The sequence below is a fragment of the Schistocerca gregaria genome, chromosome 8, assembly GCF_023897955.1.
Source record: "Schistocerca gregaria isolate iqSchGreg1 chromosome 8, iqSchGreg1.2, whole genome shotgun sequence".
NCBI classification, from domain to species: domain Eukaryota; kingdom Metazoa; phylum Arthropoda; class Insecta; order Orthoptera; family Acrididae; genus Schistocerca; species Schistocerca gregaria.
In genome coordinates, this window is record NC_064927.1 from 205,424,585 (window position 1) to 205,440,335 (window position 15,751).

Here is a 15,751-nt window from a genome sequence, read left to right on the forward strand (position 1 = left end):
GATGAAATTTGGTGTGAAGATATCCTTTCTTCCAGGAGTGCTAGTTCTGTAAGGTTCACAAGACAGCTTCTGTGAAGTTTGGAAAGTAGGAAATGAGGTACTGGTGGAAGTAGAGCTGTAAGGACAGGGCGTGAGTCGTGCTTGGGTAGCTCAACTGGTAGAGCACTTGCCTGCAAAAGGCAAAGGTCCCCAGTTCGAGTCTCGGTCCGGCACACAGTTTTAATCTGTCAGGAAGTTTCATATCAGCGCACACACTGCTGCAGAGTGAAAATGTCATTCTGGTATGAAGATAGCTTGCACCTCCAGGAAGTGCATAGGTTACTTTATAAAGTAAAAAGAGAGAAGTAGATGCTTAAAAGTGTGAAGAAGGGGATGGGACACTGTCGTCTTCTTCTTCTTCTTCAGTAAACATAAACCATCTTAAAAATTGATTAAATTTATTGCATAATGTGCAGAATGTATTATGTATACAGGGTGTATACGCGGACAAGGAAAAAAATTTCCGGATTTCTCCCGGATTTCCCAATTAGAAATACACTTTTTCCCATATGAAAACATACTTTTTCCCTGTTAACTGACAGTGTATTTTCTCTCGTAACTGTATAACTTATCAGTTCTTTGAATGTTTATGGTTTTATACACGGGCGTGGAATTTCCCGGCACTTTAGGAAACTAAACACAGGGAAAAAAACACATTTTGGAAAGATCTTTGATGTGCAGCGACATGTCCACTGCGTATTTTAATATTACAAAAGTATAAATTTGAATTCCACCAAACACCACATGTTACTTTCTGAAGCATTTAAACTGAGATTGTGATGCGCTTTTGTAAGCTAGTCACAGCTCATGTTACGTGATCTCGCCAGCCAATGACAGCGGGTATTCAGAACTTAGGACATGTGATGTAGTCAGCCAATAGCAACGTCACTGTTAAGTAGCGCGAACACACAAACAAAAATAGTTAATGGTTTAAATTAATATACACAGGGTTGCTACATGAAAAGCAAAGCTTTCACATATAATATTGGTCTATAAGATTAATACGCTGCAAGAGAAGCTAAGCTATCACATATAATGTTGTCTTTTATGGAAGTATTACAATTTAAGATATATCGCACAAATGTGCCTGTAAAATTTTTAATACCAACATAAATGTCTGATCTTCTGGGCTCAAAATTCATTTAAACAGCTCGTCATCAAAGAGTTCATTTTTAAATGACAGTCAAACGCTCTTTGACGTAAGACATTCATCGTACATTCTTGCATATAGTTCAACTTGTGTAAAAGGAATTTACTTTGATGGTAATGCTTTTCAAACAACCATTCAGAATATTTTCCTGCGACCTGTTAGAAATAGGTTCATTTCTGCAGTTGCCAGAGAGCGCCAGATGACAGGCGTCACAGCGCTTGGTGCAGCTATGATGTCATAGGGAGACTGTATGTTCGTACGTGTAAAACATTAAAAGATCTTACATTATGTCATAAAAGAAACAAGACATCAGAGGATACTCCAAAAGCATCGGAATTTCGTGACCTATACTAAAATGTGCACATTTAAAGTGCACATTCTTATGTCCAGATTCCCTGTGAAGTAGGCCATGACCTGATATTATGCTTTTCAATGTGGTTTTCGGGATTTAAATTTTCTTGTAGTACCAGTACTGTGTTATCTCGAGTTTGGTTCTTTATTATGGCATAATACCATACGTGCTAGAAGTTGAATACATAAACCTCAGTAAAGACATGAGACAAGCAAGACAATACACATTTCTTCAATTTTTAGCTCCTAGAATTTTTCTATCTCTAATCTTCCTACAGCTTTACATAGCGTGCTTTCCTTTCTGAGAAAGAATCTATTACCTCATCGAAGTTCGTCAAACGTTTTGCTACATGAAAAATCGAAATGTCGTTGTCTAATACTGAAAAAGCTGTTAACACAAATAGAATCCAAGGCTAGTGTGGGTTCCCGATCTTATTATGTCTATTTTGTCACTGTCTGTTACATAAAACAAAACAGGCCTTTCTAATACTGCAACAATTGTAACACACACCAAACAAACGAGACTTTGGGCACAAATGATCTTTTTTTGTAATGACAGAATGTAATTCACAAAGTACCAATCTCAAGTGCTTATTAGGCCTATTACAAGCAAAAAGCTTTACGTTACAAAATAGTTGCACATTTCATTCATACACTTCAGTTTCTGAAGCAAGAGATCGAAATTTTTATATAAACTTGGAATCGTCATATTGTTCCATAATTTGTGTGATGTCCCTGTTACTTCTCCTTCCTCGTTCTAACAAACAGACTTGTTATCAATAATTCTGTAGCTCTTCCTGCCGATGTCAAAGCTTATTCACAGATTAACTTCACCAACTCTGCCAGACTCATCGCTTTACTTATTCTGTGATTATACTCTGGTTAGCCATTGTTACATGTTCGTTCAATGTGTTTTCCGTGCTTCTTCCAGAATAAAACTTAAAGCGGCTGCTAGCCGGGGACTGTACAACTGGCCCTTACTAGTATAGCAATCTGGCCAAAGTTTTCTGTCAAAATTTCATTTTGTTCGATACTCCGAGAGGGTAATACGTAACCTTTCTTACCGGTTATTCATTTATTTTCACTCCTGTAGTCTGAATCTATGGATTTTGCTAGTAATTATAACGATACTCATCATTCGCAAACCCAATCAACCACACCATCAGACAGCAGTTGGCATTCATCCGTTCGGCCTTACTCCGCTCAGCTCGTATAGCCACTTTTGTCTGTAGGAAAGTTTGTTTCTACACGCGACTAGGATTCCCCTGACAGAGACCTCATGTGCACTATACACACATTTACAAATCAACTTACGATTCGTTCAGAAATCAACTTAGAATGTGTTCAAAAACCGACAGAGATGTGTTTCAAAGTCATACGAATAACTGATAGACTAATGTGCGCTGGATGCTAGGTGCTTTGTGAAACAAGGTTTTTTCCCCCTCAAGGATATGAATAGCCCCCCCCCCCCCCCCCCCAGATTTGGGCCTGCTGCGCATGCATGAATCTGGCAGCTTGGGCGCTACAGTAAAATTTTTACTGGTAGCATCTAGCTGCTTGCTGCGTCTGCTTACACAGCCAACAGCCACATTTCTATAGCCAGATGCGGGGAAGGTACTACTCAACTGCGCATGCACAAGATCCTGCTCGTAACTGCTAAAACGAATCTAATGTAAGCAGTTGTGACGTTACGCTCATCGGAGGCAATTTGTTGTTATGAAGCATTGCAAGGTCTTCTTAAAGCCTTTGACACATTTTGCGGCTGGCAGACGCTCATATGAGCACTGTGTTTTGTTGCTGTATATTACGCATTTCCCTTGCAATTTAATTTTTATTTTCGTTTTTTCTCTCGTTCATGTTTTATTGCTGCAGTAGTGGGACACAGTAATACCTTTTGTTAGAGTATCAGTTCTTACCAGTCAAATTACAAAAATTTAACTGAAAACAAAAACAATGAAAACTTCCTGGAATTCTAAAAAATTTCCAGGTTTTCTTTCGGATGAAAAAATTCTCGGGTTTTTCCCGGATCTCCCGGGTCGTATACACACTGTGTATAGTTACTTCCATAGCATTTTTGATGTGTAGATAAGTGCACCTGCCCATGTCCGTCCACATGCACCACTCAAGAACAACGCTGTGTGCATGCTATGTCATTGTGCATGGGCGTATTTGGAGGGGGGGGGGGGCGGGGGGGGGGGGGCATCTACGCATTGTGCTACGCTTACTCAATCATGCACACATGTGAAAGCAGCTGAAGTTACTGCATGTACAACAGCTTACTTATGTACCATCATTTACTGTGCAAAACTACTGATATGCATAGCTAGTATTTCATAAGTTCTAAATGATACAGAGGCAAGAGTTGAACCTGTGACCTGCATGTCACCAGATAGCCACTATAACTGATACTCAACAGCAGATAACACATAATATGCAGCACTGCTCTTCCACCTCTTAAAACATAGGCCCCATAGTTTGGAGTGGAATACAGTTTCCTGGGTTTGAAGCTGGTCAGTGGCCCTTTGTATGGCAGTGCTGTTGGATTCTCCATTCAAGTTGCGCTGTCCATCTCTTCTGAATTGTCCATATTCAACTGTAGATAGCCTGTATGAATGTTGACTATTACAACATCATACACTGGCCCATGCTCAATTTATCAGCCTTGTATCCATACTTGACACACACAAACACTAACGATGAGTTGGGATTGTTTAAGGCAATTGTTCTCCTGTCGTGATGGTTATCATCGTCATTGATGAAAACATTTCTTTTGTGAGATTAAGTACCCTTTTTGCACTTGATTAGAGCCTCATAGCTCAACTGAGTGTCCAGACTGTTGTCTAGAACATGACAAGATTATGCTAGCAGAATTGTGTCTTCAATGGCAGGAAATCGCCCAAAGCAATCATTGTTGGATAAGGGTAACATTTTGGTTGCAGTCTAGCAAAATACATTTGAAGAGTTCTATCCTGTCAATCATGGCTGTTGCCTGGTTGTTTTTTCCACTTGCAACCTTTAACACAATGTCCTCTGAATCTTTAACACAGTCCTCTTCACTTGATGATAATAAGCACCTGACACCAAGAAAATGAAATTCTAAAATAAACTAGACAAGTTGGTTGTTGTTGATGATGTCGATTTGATTTTTCCAATATCTTGACACCTGTTGTCCTTTAAGAGCTTTCATAGATGACAGCCTCAACTTAATAAATGGTCACTGGTTCAATTTTCTGAAGTCAGCAGCTAACTGAGCAGCTAGTTGCTCTGTATGGTGACAGGTTACAACAATGATGATTTGGAGAGTGGTCTTAACATTCAACACTGCTATCTCTCCTTTCAGATTGTGTAGGAGCAAGCAAATTTACAGAATGATTACACAACAGTCAAGCACCTTAGTGGCACAAACCTAGCATGATTTGGAGCCCCATACTTTATAGGTTAGGAAATGTGCTTGCTTATTGGTCTGTGCATGACAGTGCTCAATACAAATATGTTCCAGAAAGGTGCAGGCAAAAAATGCGACCTTTCAAGGAGTCATATCTTCCACTATATTGACAACAGAGATAAGGGTGTCAAGTCTTCTGGATAGCCCTTAACCTAGTGAGCATCTGTATACCTACTGGAAGAACAGGCATACTGTTCAGAGCCAAAACTTAATAGCTATTGTGTACCATATTTGTATCACATAATTAGCATCTGTGAACAATATGTATGTGTACATCGTCTTTTGGACAAAGTTGTTCGTGTTTCTAAATATTTTACCGAATACAAACATTTATAATGTACTGAGTTTTATCCCCTTGACATCTTGTGTATGAGGTTTAGTGTAAAATGAACATGTTTTACTATAAAAAGATGTTTAAGACCTGAAGATAACAGCAAACACTGTTGACACCGGTTGTCTTGAATAAATGGTTTTTAACAATTAAAATAAATTGCCCTTCAATATTTTCATGATGAGAAAATTCAATGTTACTGAGATCAAGAGGTTCAAGGTTACCATACTTATGCAGAAAACCACAAAAACAGATTTAAGTCATTTTTGCACCAAGACCAAAGTTATCTAAATAAACAACCTAAAGCAAATGCCTCAAATTTTAACTGTACATTGTTTAGACATTTTCCTAGAAACACCATTTCCCCATTTTTGAAAATCTGTATCCATTATCAAGATAACCGAAATACTCGATTCTTGGGTACCAATTTCTGGGATGATGACTTCTATAATTCCTACTCATGGAAAATTGTCGAAATTGTTGCCATACGTTCAATGATGTTGAGGAATCTATAAACATTTTTCAATATCATCATTTGTTACCAAGATCCACATGTGGTCTAAGCAGGTCCCTCTCATGCTTCGCCAAAACCCATCCATTTTCACAGTCTCAATTTTACCCCTTCATCTCTCATTCAATGTCCAACACACTAAGCCATATGACAGATTGCTTTCAACCAGAGCACAAAGCACCACTTTCTTTGTTCTCCTGGATATGTGCCGACTCCAAAGGATTCTAATTAATAACCTAATTAGCCACTCATGCTCAACTTATCCTGTAGGATATGTCCACATCACACTGTCCAGTCTTATGAAATGATGAATCCATATACTTTAACACTTCCACAATTCTTACCCAGCCAAACTCAAAGTCCAAATCCTCACCTAGCCCATTTCCAACAACAAGATATTCTGTTTTATCCATACTGACGGTTAGTCCCCATTGTTTGTAAGTATCCATAAACTTTCTCATTTGATACACATGGCATCATCCTCAAGTAGAGCCATAAGTACTTGATCATTGGCAAACTGTAATGAATACACATTTTGATGCTGTAATGTCAACCCAAACTTCCGCACTGTCTATTCCAGTAACCAAGGACAACTTCTAAATATAACTAAAATAAAGTCGGTGACATAGAACATCCTTGTCTTAATCCCCAATTTGTTTTAAAATTTTCCAATATCTTACAACCAAACTTCACAACTGCCTCACACTGGTGGTACATCCTTTTCACCGAATCTATTAATAAACCATCCACTCCAACCTTTGCCAATGCTGTCCATAGAATCTCTTTGGAACAGAGTTCTAGACCACAGATTCATAATTTTACAAACTACATATAATACATATACTGGCTCAACAAAGTTTTCATATTGCTACAGAGAGTGTATGTTGTAATGGAACTTCCAGACTTGCCAGAACTGAATATCAGAGAGGAAGTTACACACATTCCTCCACTTCTGTGAAAGGCAAAGCTCTACAATTAAGTAATGGCCTACAAGATGTTTCAATATGTGTAAGAGTTTCATGTGTTCTCTCAATGATACCCACATTTGTAAAAGAATTATTAAGGTTTCAGACAGAACTTCCCTCATTTTATTTTAGTAAAACATCCTTTTAAAAAATGAATACAAAGAAATTAAACCCATGGTCAAGGAAAAGTGATTTTTAAAGGCAGAATGGTAGAGGGTGACAGAAACTACAGTTCTACACTATTAGTTAAATATGCTATGAGTATTACTAGGAGTCTACATGGAGAGAGCAAGAGAAATTTAGGTAGAAACTGCACTGGCAAATGTGTTAGGTCAGAGGAGGTCAAGAGTATAGACAGTCTTGTTACAAAAGGGTCTGAGGCTGTTCCATAAAGGAATTATTCAATGTAGTTATTCTAGACTATCACACATATTTGATGGCTACACATCAAGGGTTGTTGCTTTCTTGGCAAAACGCAGATGTTGACCAAGCCAAGACCCATGTTCATATCACATCTTATTTCTGCAGTTTGTTTTTCTCAACTATCCACACCAAACTGAAATAGCATTTTTTCTTATTGTATCAGTAGGTCAGGATACATTCTGAGATGTCATGATGTTTATGAACATTGCGGCAGGATATTGATCTACCATCAAGTGTAATATCCAAAAAGGGTAAGCTGGCAACGACACCTGACACAAGTCAACCAAGAGTATTACTGTCATGGTATAACATAGACATCATGGGGATTAGTGCAGCACAATGGTGTAAGTAAAATGTAATTGGCGAGAACTCTCATTTTCAACAAAAAGATCATTGCAACAAGATCAACTACTAACCTTGTTATGGACATGGAAAACACAGTTAACTGAAAACAGTGTGTGGGGAATGTGGGAGGGAGGGAGACTGTCAAGAACTTCAGCAATGCAAGGTGTACAACACATCAGCCATTTTTCAGCTATGACATGTGATGTGGTCTAGTGCTTTGCTTATACACATTTTTTTCCTCAGGATGTGTCTACTTTTGAAGAAGACTATGGAAAACACACAATTCAAACTGTCTTGGTACATCTTAGAAACAAGGCACAAATTTTATACTGGTCTGTGCAAGGTCGTGAGTGTTTCTAGTGCACAATGAAATGAAGTCAACAATGTAGGCATATGAATTCATTGTAGTCATGAGTGTTCTTTTAATGGTGCTAGCATTATTCAGCAATGTATTTTATCTTGCAAGGCGATAATGCTCACTCTTAAGCCTGGAAATTTTCAAGATCTACTTCATGATCACTGGGATAAAAAAATGTGTCTTCCCGAGTCACTACAATACCCAAAATTGATTATAATTATTCAATTGTGGAAATAAGCAAACCATTGTAATATAGCCCTACATTATCTCTCATAGAATTTGAATATTTTCCCAGTAGGAGCTGAATGAAATTTCATTGACGCCTGTTCTAAATTTATAACATATCTGCTGGGAAAACTTCAAGTGTTCTAGATTTGTTTACATCAATATGAAGGATAGTCAAGGTTGTATTCAGTGTCAAATACAGTCTGTTTTTCAGGTTACAATATTTAGTCCACATCTACAAATTACTTGAAAAAATTGGTAATCACTACGTAAAAAAGTATTCACAAAGTGTTCTATGTAAAAGCTGACACAGGAGAGAAGTACATAGGTGCCTATGGCTGTTGCACAGTAATATTTATAGTTGTGTTCTTAATGTGTATGACCAACTATTAAAAAATATATAGCAGATGAGGCCAATACTAAAGGAAATATTAAATGTGAAACGTGCAGAGACTGAAGGAGTGTACATACAAAAACACCAGCATTTACAAAGGGAGCATTAATGTCAAGAGAAGTTGCATATGCATATATCAGTATTGTTATGAATGAAATATACACAGAACCTATTCTTGTTGCAAAGCAGCTACTTTTTTGGTAGCAACAGTTTTTATTTACTGCAAATCCATTTGTTGGACTATGTTGAAAATATAGCAAGGAGCAAGAGGCAAGAAGAATAAATATACAATTTCCTACCAGATTAAAACTATGTGCCCTACCAGAACTCGAATGAGATCAATGCTCTTACCAACTGCGCTATCCAGGCATGACACATGACCTGCCCTCAGAGCTTTACTTTTGACAGTATCCCTCTCCTACTTTCCAAATTTCACAGAAATTCTCTCCACAAGTTGTGGCTAAGCTATTTCTCCCAAGTACCCTTTGTTTTGGGAATGCCAGGTATAGCTTTTTCTGCTTTTCCACGGGCCATCAATAACACTTAGAAATTTGCTTTCGCCACTATAACACTCCTTACTCCTCTCATTTCAGAATTTTTAGGCAATATTTCACAACTGTACAATTATTAGTTGCTGGTGTGAAAAATTCAATAAAAAGTGAGTTTTCACACAAATATGCAACTTGTCACTTTCTCACAGTTGCTTGTCAAACTACCCAGCAAGCAACCTATTTGCATACATAACATAGATAGGAAAAAACATATGATAGGTCACAGTCAAAGGTCAAACAGTATATAACTCATAATACCAGTATGTTTCTTGGATTACATCTTGTGACTTGGGAGGTTCTTCCCCCAGTTCTGAAAATCTGTGATACTCTACATGTAATTTTCAAACTGATAGAGATTCCAGGCCTTGCTGTTTACCACTATTTTAACATATGCAGCATATATTTTTAGCAAATAAAACCACTAAATGAAAAGAACAGAAGTAGAAGCAGAACAAATATTTACTTGCTTAAAACAAAAAACAAGCTGTGAATCAATCTGAAACAACATAAGCAGATGCTTCACCTCACCTGCAAATGTCATGATTGTTAGAGAGGCTTGAAGCATGAGAAGAACACCTTTCAGGTGGATTTGGACTTGATGTAGTAAAAACAGGTTCCTGAAATGATTAATTTTAATTTAAAATGGTAAAGATCATATTAACAGTCACTGGAAAAATCAGAACATATCAAAATTAATACCACACTAAGATTTTAAATGGCAGGAAATCTGTACAATAGAGAGTATAGACCAGTAAACAATGAAACAATATAATAAAAATAAATAAATAAAACCACTTTCACTTGGATATAGCTTCCATATTTTAAAAATTTGCCGACTAAGATAACACACACATTTAGTGCTATTGATATATATTGTTTCCACAAGAGTCTGCAGTCAGAGACACAGTTATCCTACCTTCTCACATGCAATATCTTAACCCTAGATCATTCTCATGAAGCACGATTGGTTACATTGCTGTATCTGTTGCGTTTTTTGCACCACATGGCTATGATTCATTGTAGCTTCCTAACTTTCGAAGTGGTCAATTCATAAGTATACAATGTAAAATTTGTTGGTTTACTTCAGTAGTATTTAGTGCAAGGGTTTGTGTCTACGTGTCCAGAATTACATGAGGTTACGTGCAACAATGGAACTCTTTCAAGAAATAATATGGATTCAGTAAGTAATGCACTAGTATATTATGCATATATGTGAGAGCAAGTATCTGAATATTTATTTTATGTTATTTTCGATGAGTACTCTGTATGGAGAAGACACAAATTTCAAAGAAAAGCTTATGAAAATACTTGAAAAAGAAGTAGATGAAAAAAAATTTCACAGCAATTCTAATTCAAATGAAGAAATCATAATGTTGACATTGATGATATAGTAATGATTGATTCAGATCGAGAAGATATTGTAGGGCAGTCCAGAAGACACTCTTAGCCTTGGGCAATATGGATGGAAACAACAGCTATCTGAATCAGACAATTTTAACAAATCAACATCTGAAAGTGAAGAAGATGGCAGAAATTCTTTATCATCAAGAAATACAATATTATGTTGTCACCAAGAAAGTTTCTAAAAGGTGAGAACAATAATTACCATCGGTCTGCAGTATCTTGCAGTCATTCAAGTTATCGCATGCCAAGCAGAAACATTATCCACTTCACTCAGGCACCCATTGGAGAGGCCAGGGCAGCGAAGACTCCTCAGCAGTCATTTCCTTCATTTTACACAAATGAATTGATAAATGCTGTAGGAGCACATACCAATGAAAAAATAGACAGGAGTTCAAGATACATAACAACAAACATGTAAAACCAAACATGCACAGCACACACCAGAAGCCCTTCTCAGAACCTTTGAAATACCAGAAGCTTTGGAGTGAAAAAAAAAAACATCTATCTGTAAAAGAAATGTTCTATACACACTTATGTGGTTCTCTATACAAAGCCACAAAGAGTTCTGAAAGGCTCAAATTCTTAGTCTTGTGCTTGAGATTTGATAAGAAACAAACTTGTCAAGCTAGAAGACAGAACGATTGTTTCACACCAATGCACAACATTTGGGAACAGTTTGCTCATAACTGCAGTAACTGTTATAAACCAGGCTAATATGTTACCATAAATGTTGGGTTTTTGTGGACGGTGTCCTTTCCCACATAAATTCCAAATAAATATGAGATTAAAATAATGGCCTGGGACACACTTCACGGTTGGATACATCCCCTACTTATAAAAATGCACAGAGATACATGTAATGCCTTTTGGGGAATATCATGTAAATGAAATGACCAAGACTCTTTTAGGTCCAACAGAAACTTCACAATAGAAAACTGGTTTACCTCAGTGAAACTCTGAAGGGTAAACTCACAGTGGTTGACACTATTCACTACAATAAACCTGTAACAGCCCCTGAACTACTGTCCATGAAACAGAAATGTAGTATAGATACATCTATGTTTTGCTTTGATAAAGATAAAACCCTGATTATATATAAAGCAAAACCAAATATAATGGTTGTTCTGTTGTTAACTGCTCATGACCAGCCCCCTATCATTAGTAAGAAGCCACACACAACAGAGGATTACAATACTGCCAAATATGGGGTAGAAGTGCTGGACCAGATGTGCAGCACCTATTCATGTAGCGAGAAAACCAGAAAATGGCCACTTTGTCTATCTTATGGCATGGTAAATATTGGATTTGTGAATACTCAGTTTATCCATACCCACAATAATCAGTAGTAGGCAGCCAACAGATTGCCAGGAAAAGACATTCCTCTACGCCTTGGAGAAGAACTTGCCAAATCTTGGATGACAATTAGGATAGAAACTCCCAATCTACAAACACACCAAGTAACCATACAAGGTGTCATAAACAGAGAATCACAATTATAATGTCAAGAACAATCTGCAACTGGCAAGAGAACTTTTTGTCACGCCTGCCATTCTAAAAAGAGAAGAATGACAGTTACACATTGCCAAGAATATCGTCAAGCACAGCTCAAAGAATATAGAGAAAATCTGTGCACAAACTGCCATAAATGAGGCAAAATAACTGTAATAGTGCAATAAAATACCTAATAAGCAGTTTTTGTTTTCAGTTATACAATTTTTATTGTATCTTCAATTTACTGTAGTGTGTTTTAATGAATATAATAAAAAGTAGTAAAATCTGTGAAGATTTATATTTATGTATTATAGGAACAGGCTTTGTGATCTAGGATTAAATATCCTGTTACACCAAATACATTCTGCCAGAAGATACTCGTGAAGTTCAAAGAAAATGGGCAGGTGGCATATCTAGAGGCAGATTGCTATATGAGTCCAGCTGTATACAAAATAGAGCTGTGCACAAAATGAGCAGGCCCAAAATGATGTGCAAATTTCTCACTAACTGCACATAAAATGTGCGCTTTTCATAAAGACTATAATTACAATGCAGTAGAGAACTATGAAACCTCTAAATAAAATGTATTAGTCCATTTCTTTTCTTGAAATGATTTCATTATACTAAACATAATCAGAATACATATCAATAATGTTACCAATAAAAAACCTCTTTTTAAAAAATGGAACCTACAAAAAAGGCTATATTTGAAAAGACATCAATGTAGAATGTAGCCCTTTGTTAATTTAAAACAATTTCACTTCAATCTATTGAAATTATTTAATTTTATATGCTTTACAAGAATGTGGATGTTTATTTGCTAATCAACTGTTATGAACAGGCTTGGGTTGTTGCAGTAAATCTAGTGTTATGCTTATCCTACTGATTTACAAACTTCTTAATTTTTGCCTCTATTCTCTTAGTGTGATTTCAATAATAACGCTGAAAAGTTTTAAAGTGCCTATTTTCCAAGATATTTAAAAATATGAATGAAGGTAAGTGGAGTAAAATGTTTAAAAATATGTCCCAAAATTGTGCTGGACGAAGAATACCAGCTAAAATGTTACCGGTGGATACTGTATAAATGTTGGATAGAGCTGCTGACCTAAAAGCTTAATGAGAAGTTGAAGCAGCACACAATATTTTGAAACTATATATGTATGGCACTTGCTCTCTCACTGGCTACAACAGATGATAGACCGATTCATAAAATGAAACAGTATTTATACTAACTTTCGTGTTTTTGCTCTTTCTCTAGTAGAAGTACAAACACAAACACAACACACACACACACACACACACACACACACACACACACACACACACAAAGAGAGAGACAAATACATACAGGCAGCCACAAAGCGAGATGAGTGTGCATTTGGTTGGTTGTGTGTGTGTGTGTGTGTGTGTGTGTGTGTGTGTGTGTGTGTGTGTGTGTGTGTGTGTGAGTGCGTGCTGGAGAGCCACATTCAAGACAGAATACTTCCCGGGACTGGACCAGACCTTGAATGTGGCTCTCCAGCAGGGATACGACTTCCTAAAATCCTGCCCCGAAATGAGATCAATCCTTCATGAAATCCTCCCCACTCCACCAAGAGTGTCTTTCCGCCGTCCACCTAACCTTCGTAACCTCTTGGTTCATCCCTATGAAATCCCCAAACCACCTTCCCTACCCTCTGGCTCCTACCCTTGCAACCGCCCCCGGTGTAAAACCTGTCCTATGCACCCTCCCACCACCACCTACTCCAGTCCTGTAACCCGGAAGGTGTACACGATCAAAGGGAGAGCCACGTGTGAAAGCAGCCACGTGATTTACCAACTGACCTGCCTGCACTGTGACGCTTTCTATGTGGGAATGACCAGCAACAAACTGTCCATTCGCATGAATGGACACAGGCAGACAGTGTTTGTTGGTAATGAGGATCACATGCCTTGATGCACGGCCAGCACATCTTGGCACAGTGTTACACCGTCCGAGTTATCTGGATACTTCCCACCAACACCAACCTATCCGAACTCCGGAGATGGGAACTCGCCCTTCAGTATATCCTCTCTTCTCGATATCCGCCAGGCCTCAACCTCCGCTAATTTCAAGTTGCCGCCGCTCATACCTCACCTGTCTTTCAACAACTTCTTTGCCTCTGTGCTTCCACCTCGACTGACATCACTGCCCTTACTCTTTGCCTTTAAATATGTCTGCTTGTGTCTGTGTATGTGTGGATGGATATGTGTGTGTGTGTGTGTGTGTGTGTGTGTGTGTGTGTGTGTGTGTGTGTGTGTGTGTGAGTGTACATCTGTCCTTTTTTTCCCCTAAGGGAAGTCTTTCTGCTCCCGGGATATATATAGCGCCGGCAGACAGGCACATGAACAAAACACACAAACACACACACAGAATTACTAGCTTTCGCAACCGATGGTTGCTTCTTCAGGAAGGAGAGGGAAAGACGAAAGGATGTGGGTTTTAAGGGAGAGAGTAAGGAGTCATTCCAATCCTGGGAGCGGAAAGACTTCCCTTAGGGGGAAAAAAGGACAGGTGTACACTCCTTTTTTCCCCCTAAGGGAAGTCTTTCCGCTCCTGGGATTGGAATGACTCCTTACCCTCTCCCTTAAAACCCTCATCCTTTCGTCTTTCCCTCTCCTTCCCCCTTTCCTGAAGAAGCAACCATCAGTTTTTATATATATATATATATATATATATATATATATATATATATATATATATATATATATAGCGCCGGCAGACAGGCACATGAACAAAACACACAAACACACACACAGAATTACTAGCTTTCGCAACCGATGGTTGCTTCTTCAGGAAGGAGAGGGAAAGACGAAAGGATGTGGGTTTTAAGGGAGAGAGTAAGGAGTCATTCCAATCCCGGGAGCGGAAAGACTTCCCTTAGGGGGAAAAAAGGACAGGTGTACACACACACACACACACATCATGTCTGCTTGTGTCTGTGTATGTGTGTGTGTGTGTGTGTGTGTGTGTGTGTGTGTGTGTGTGTGTGTGTGTGTGAGTGCGCGCGCGCGCGAGTGTACACCTGTCCTTTTTTCCCCCTAAGGGAAGTCTTTCCGCTCCCGGGATTGGAATGACTCCTTACTCTCTCCCTTAAAACCCACATCCTTTCGTCTTTCCCTCTCCTTCATGAAGAAGCAACCATCGGTTGCGAAAGCTAGTAATTCTGTGTGTATGTTTGTGTGTTTTGTTCATGTGCCTGTCTGCCGATGCTTTCCCGCTTGGTAAGTCTTGGAATCTTTGTTTTTAATATATTTTTCCCATGTGGAAGTTTCTTTCTATTTTATTTACATCATTATTATATATTCCAAGAGTTACTCAGCGCGAAAGCACCGGTAGATAGGCACAATGAATAAAACACACAAATACACACACAGAATTTCGAGTTTTCGCAACCGGCGGCTGCTAAGATTTTACTGCTTTACTGGATTACTGCTAAGATTTTTGAAATCTTGTGGAAGTTTATCAAAAATGGATGCAGCAGTATGCACAAGTGTCAAAGAAGTGAGATTCAAATGCAAATGATTACTGCCTAGTATTAACTGAGTGAAAGCTGCTAATTCTAGGGAATAAGCTGATATTGTTAACAAGAAACAATGGTAAAGAGTATAATATTGAGAGGCCAAAGTCAAAGTACCGAGACAAGTGAACAGGGGTCGACAAGAGGTTCGCGAACTGACTGTTTCTGAGCCAAAAATACCCTTTGAGAATGGGAAGAGTTACCCCAAAATATAATACTATACGACATA

At 38.2% G+C, this 15,751-nt stretch overlaps 1 protein-coding gene across 1 annotated transcript in view; it reads right to left on the bottom strand.

Annotated features, from left to right (window-relative positions):
* The window catches only part of LOC126283993 (E3 ubiquitin-protein ligase MARCHF8), a 78,762-nt gene that overhangs the window by 37,979 nt on the left and 25,032 nt on the right, over positions 1 to 15,751 (bottom strand). Inside the window, exon 2 of the mRNA XM_049982530.1 lies at positions 9,617 to 9,705. Within this exon, the coding sequence (XP_049838487.1) occupies positions 9,617 to 9,705 (89 nt within the window). The remainder of the gene's footprint in view (positions 1 to 9,616; positions 9,706 to 15,751) is intronic.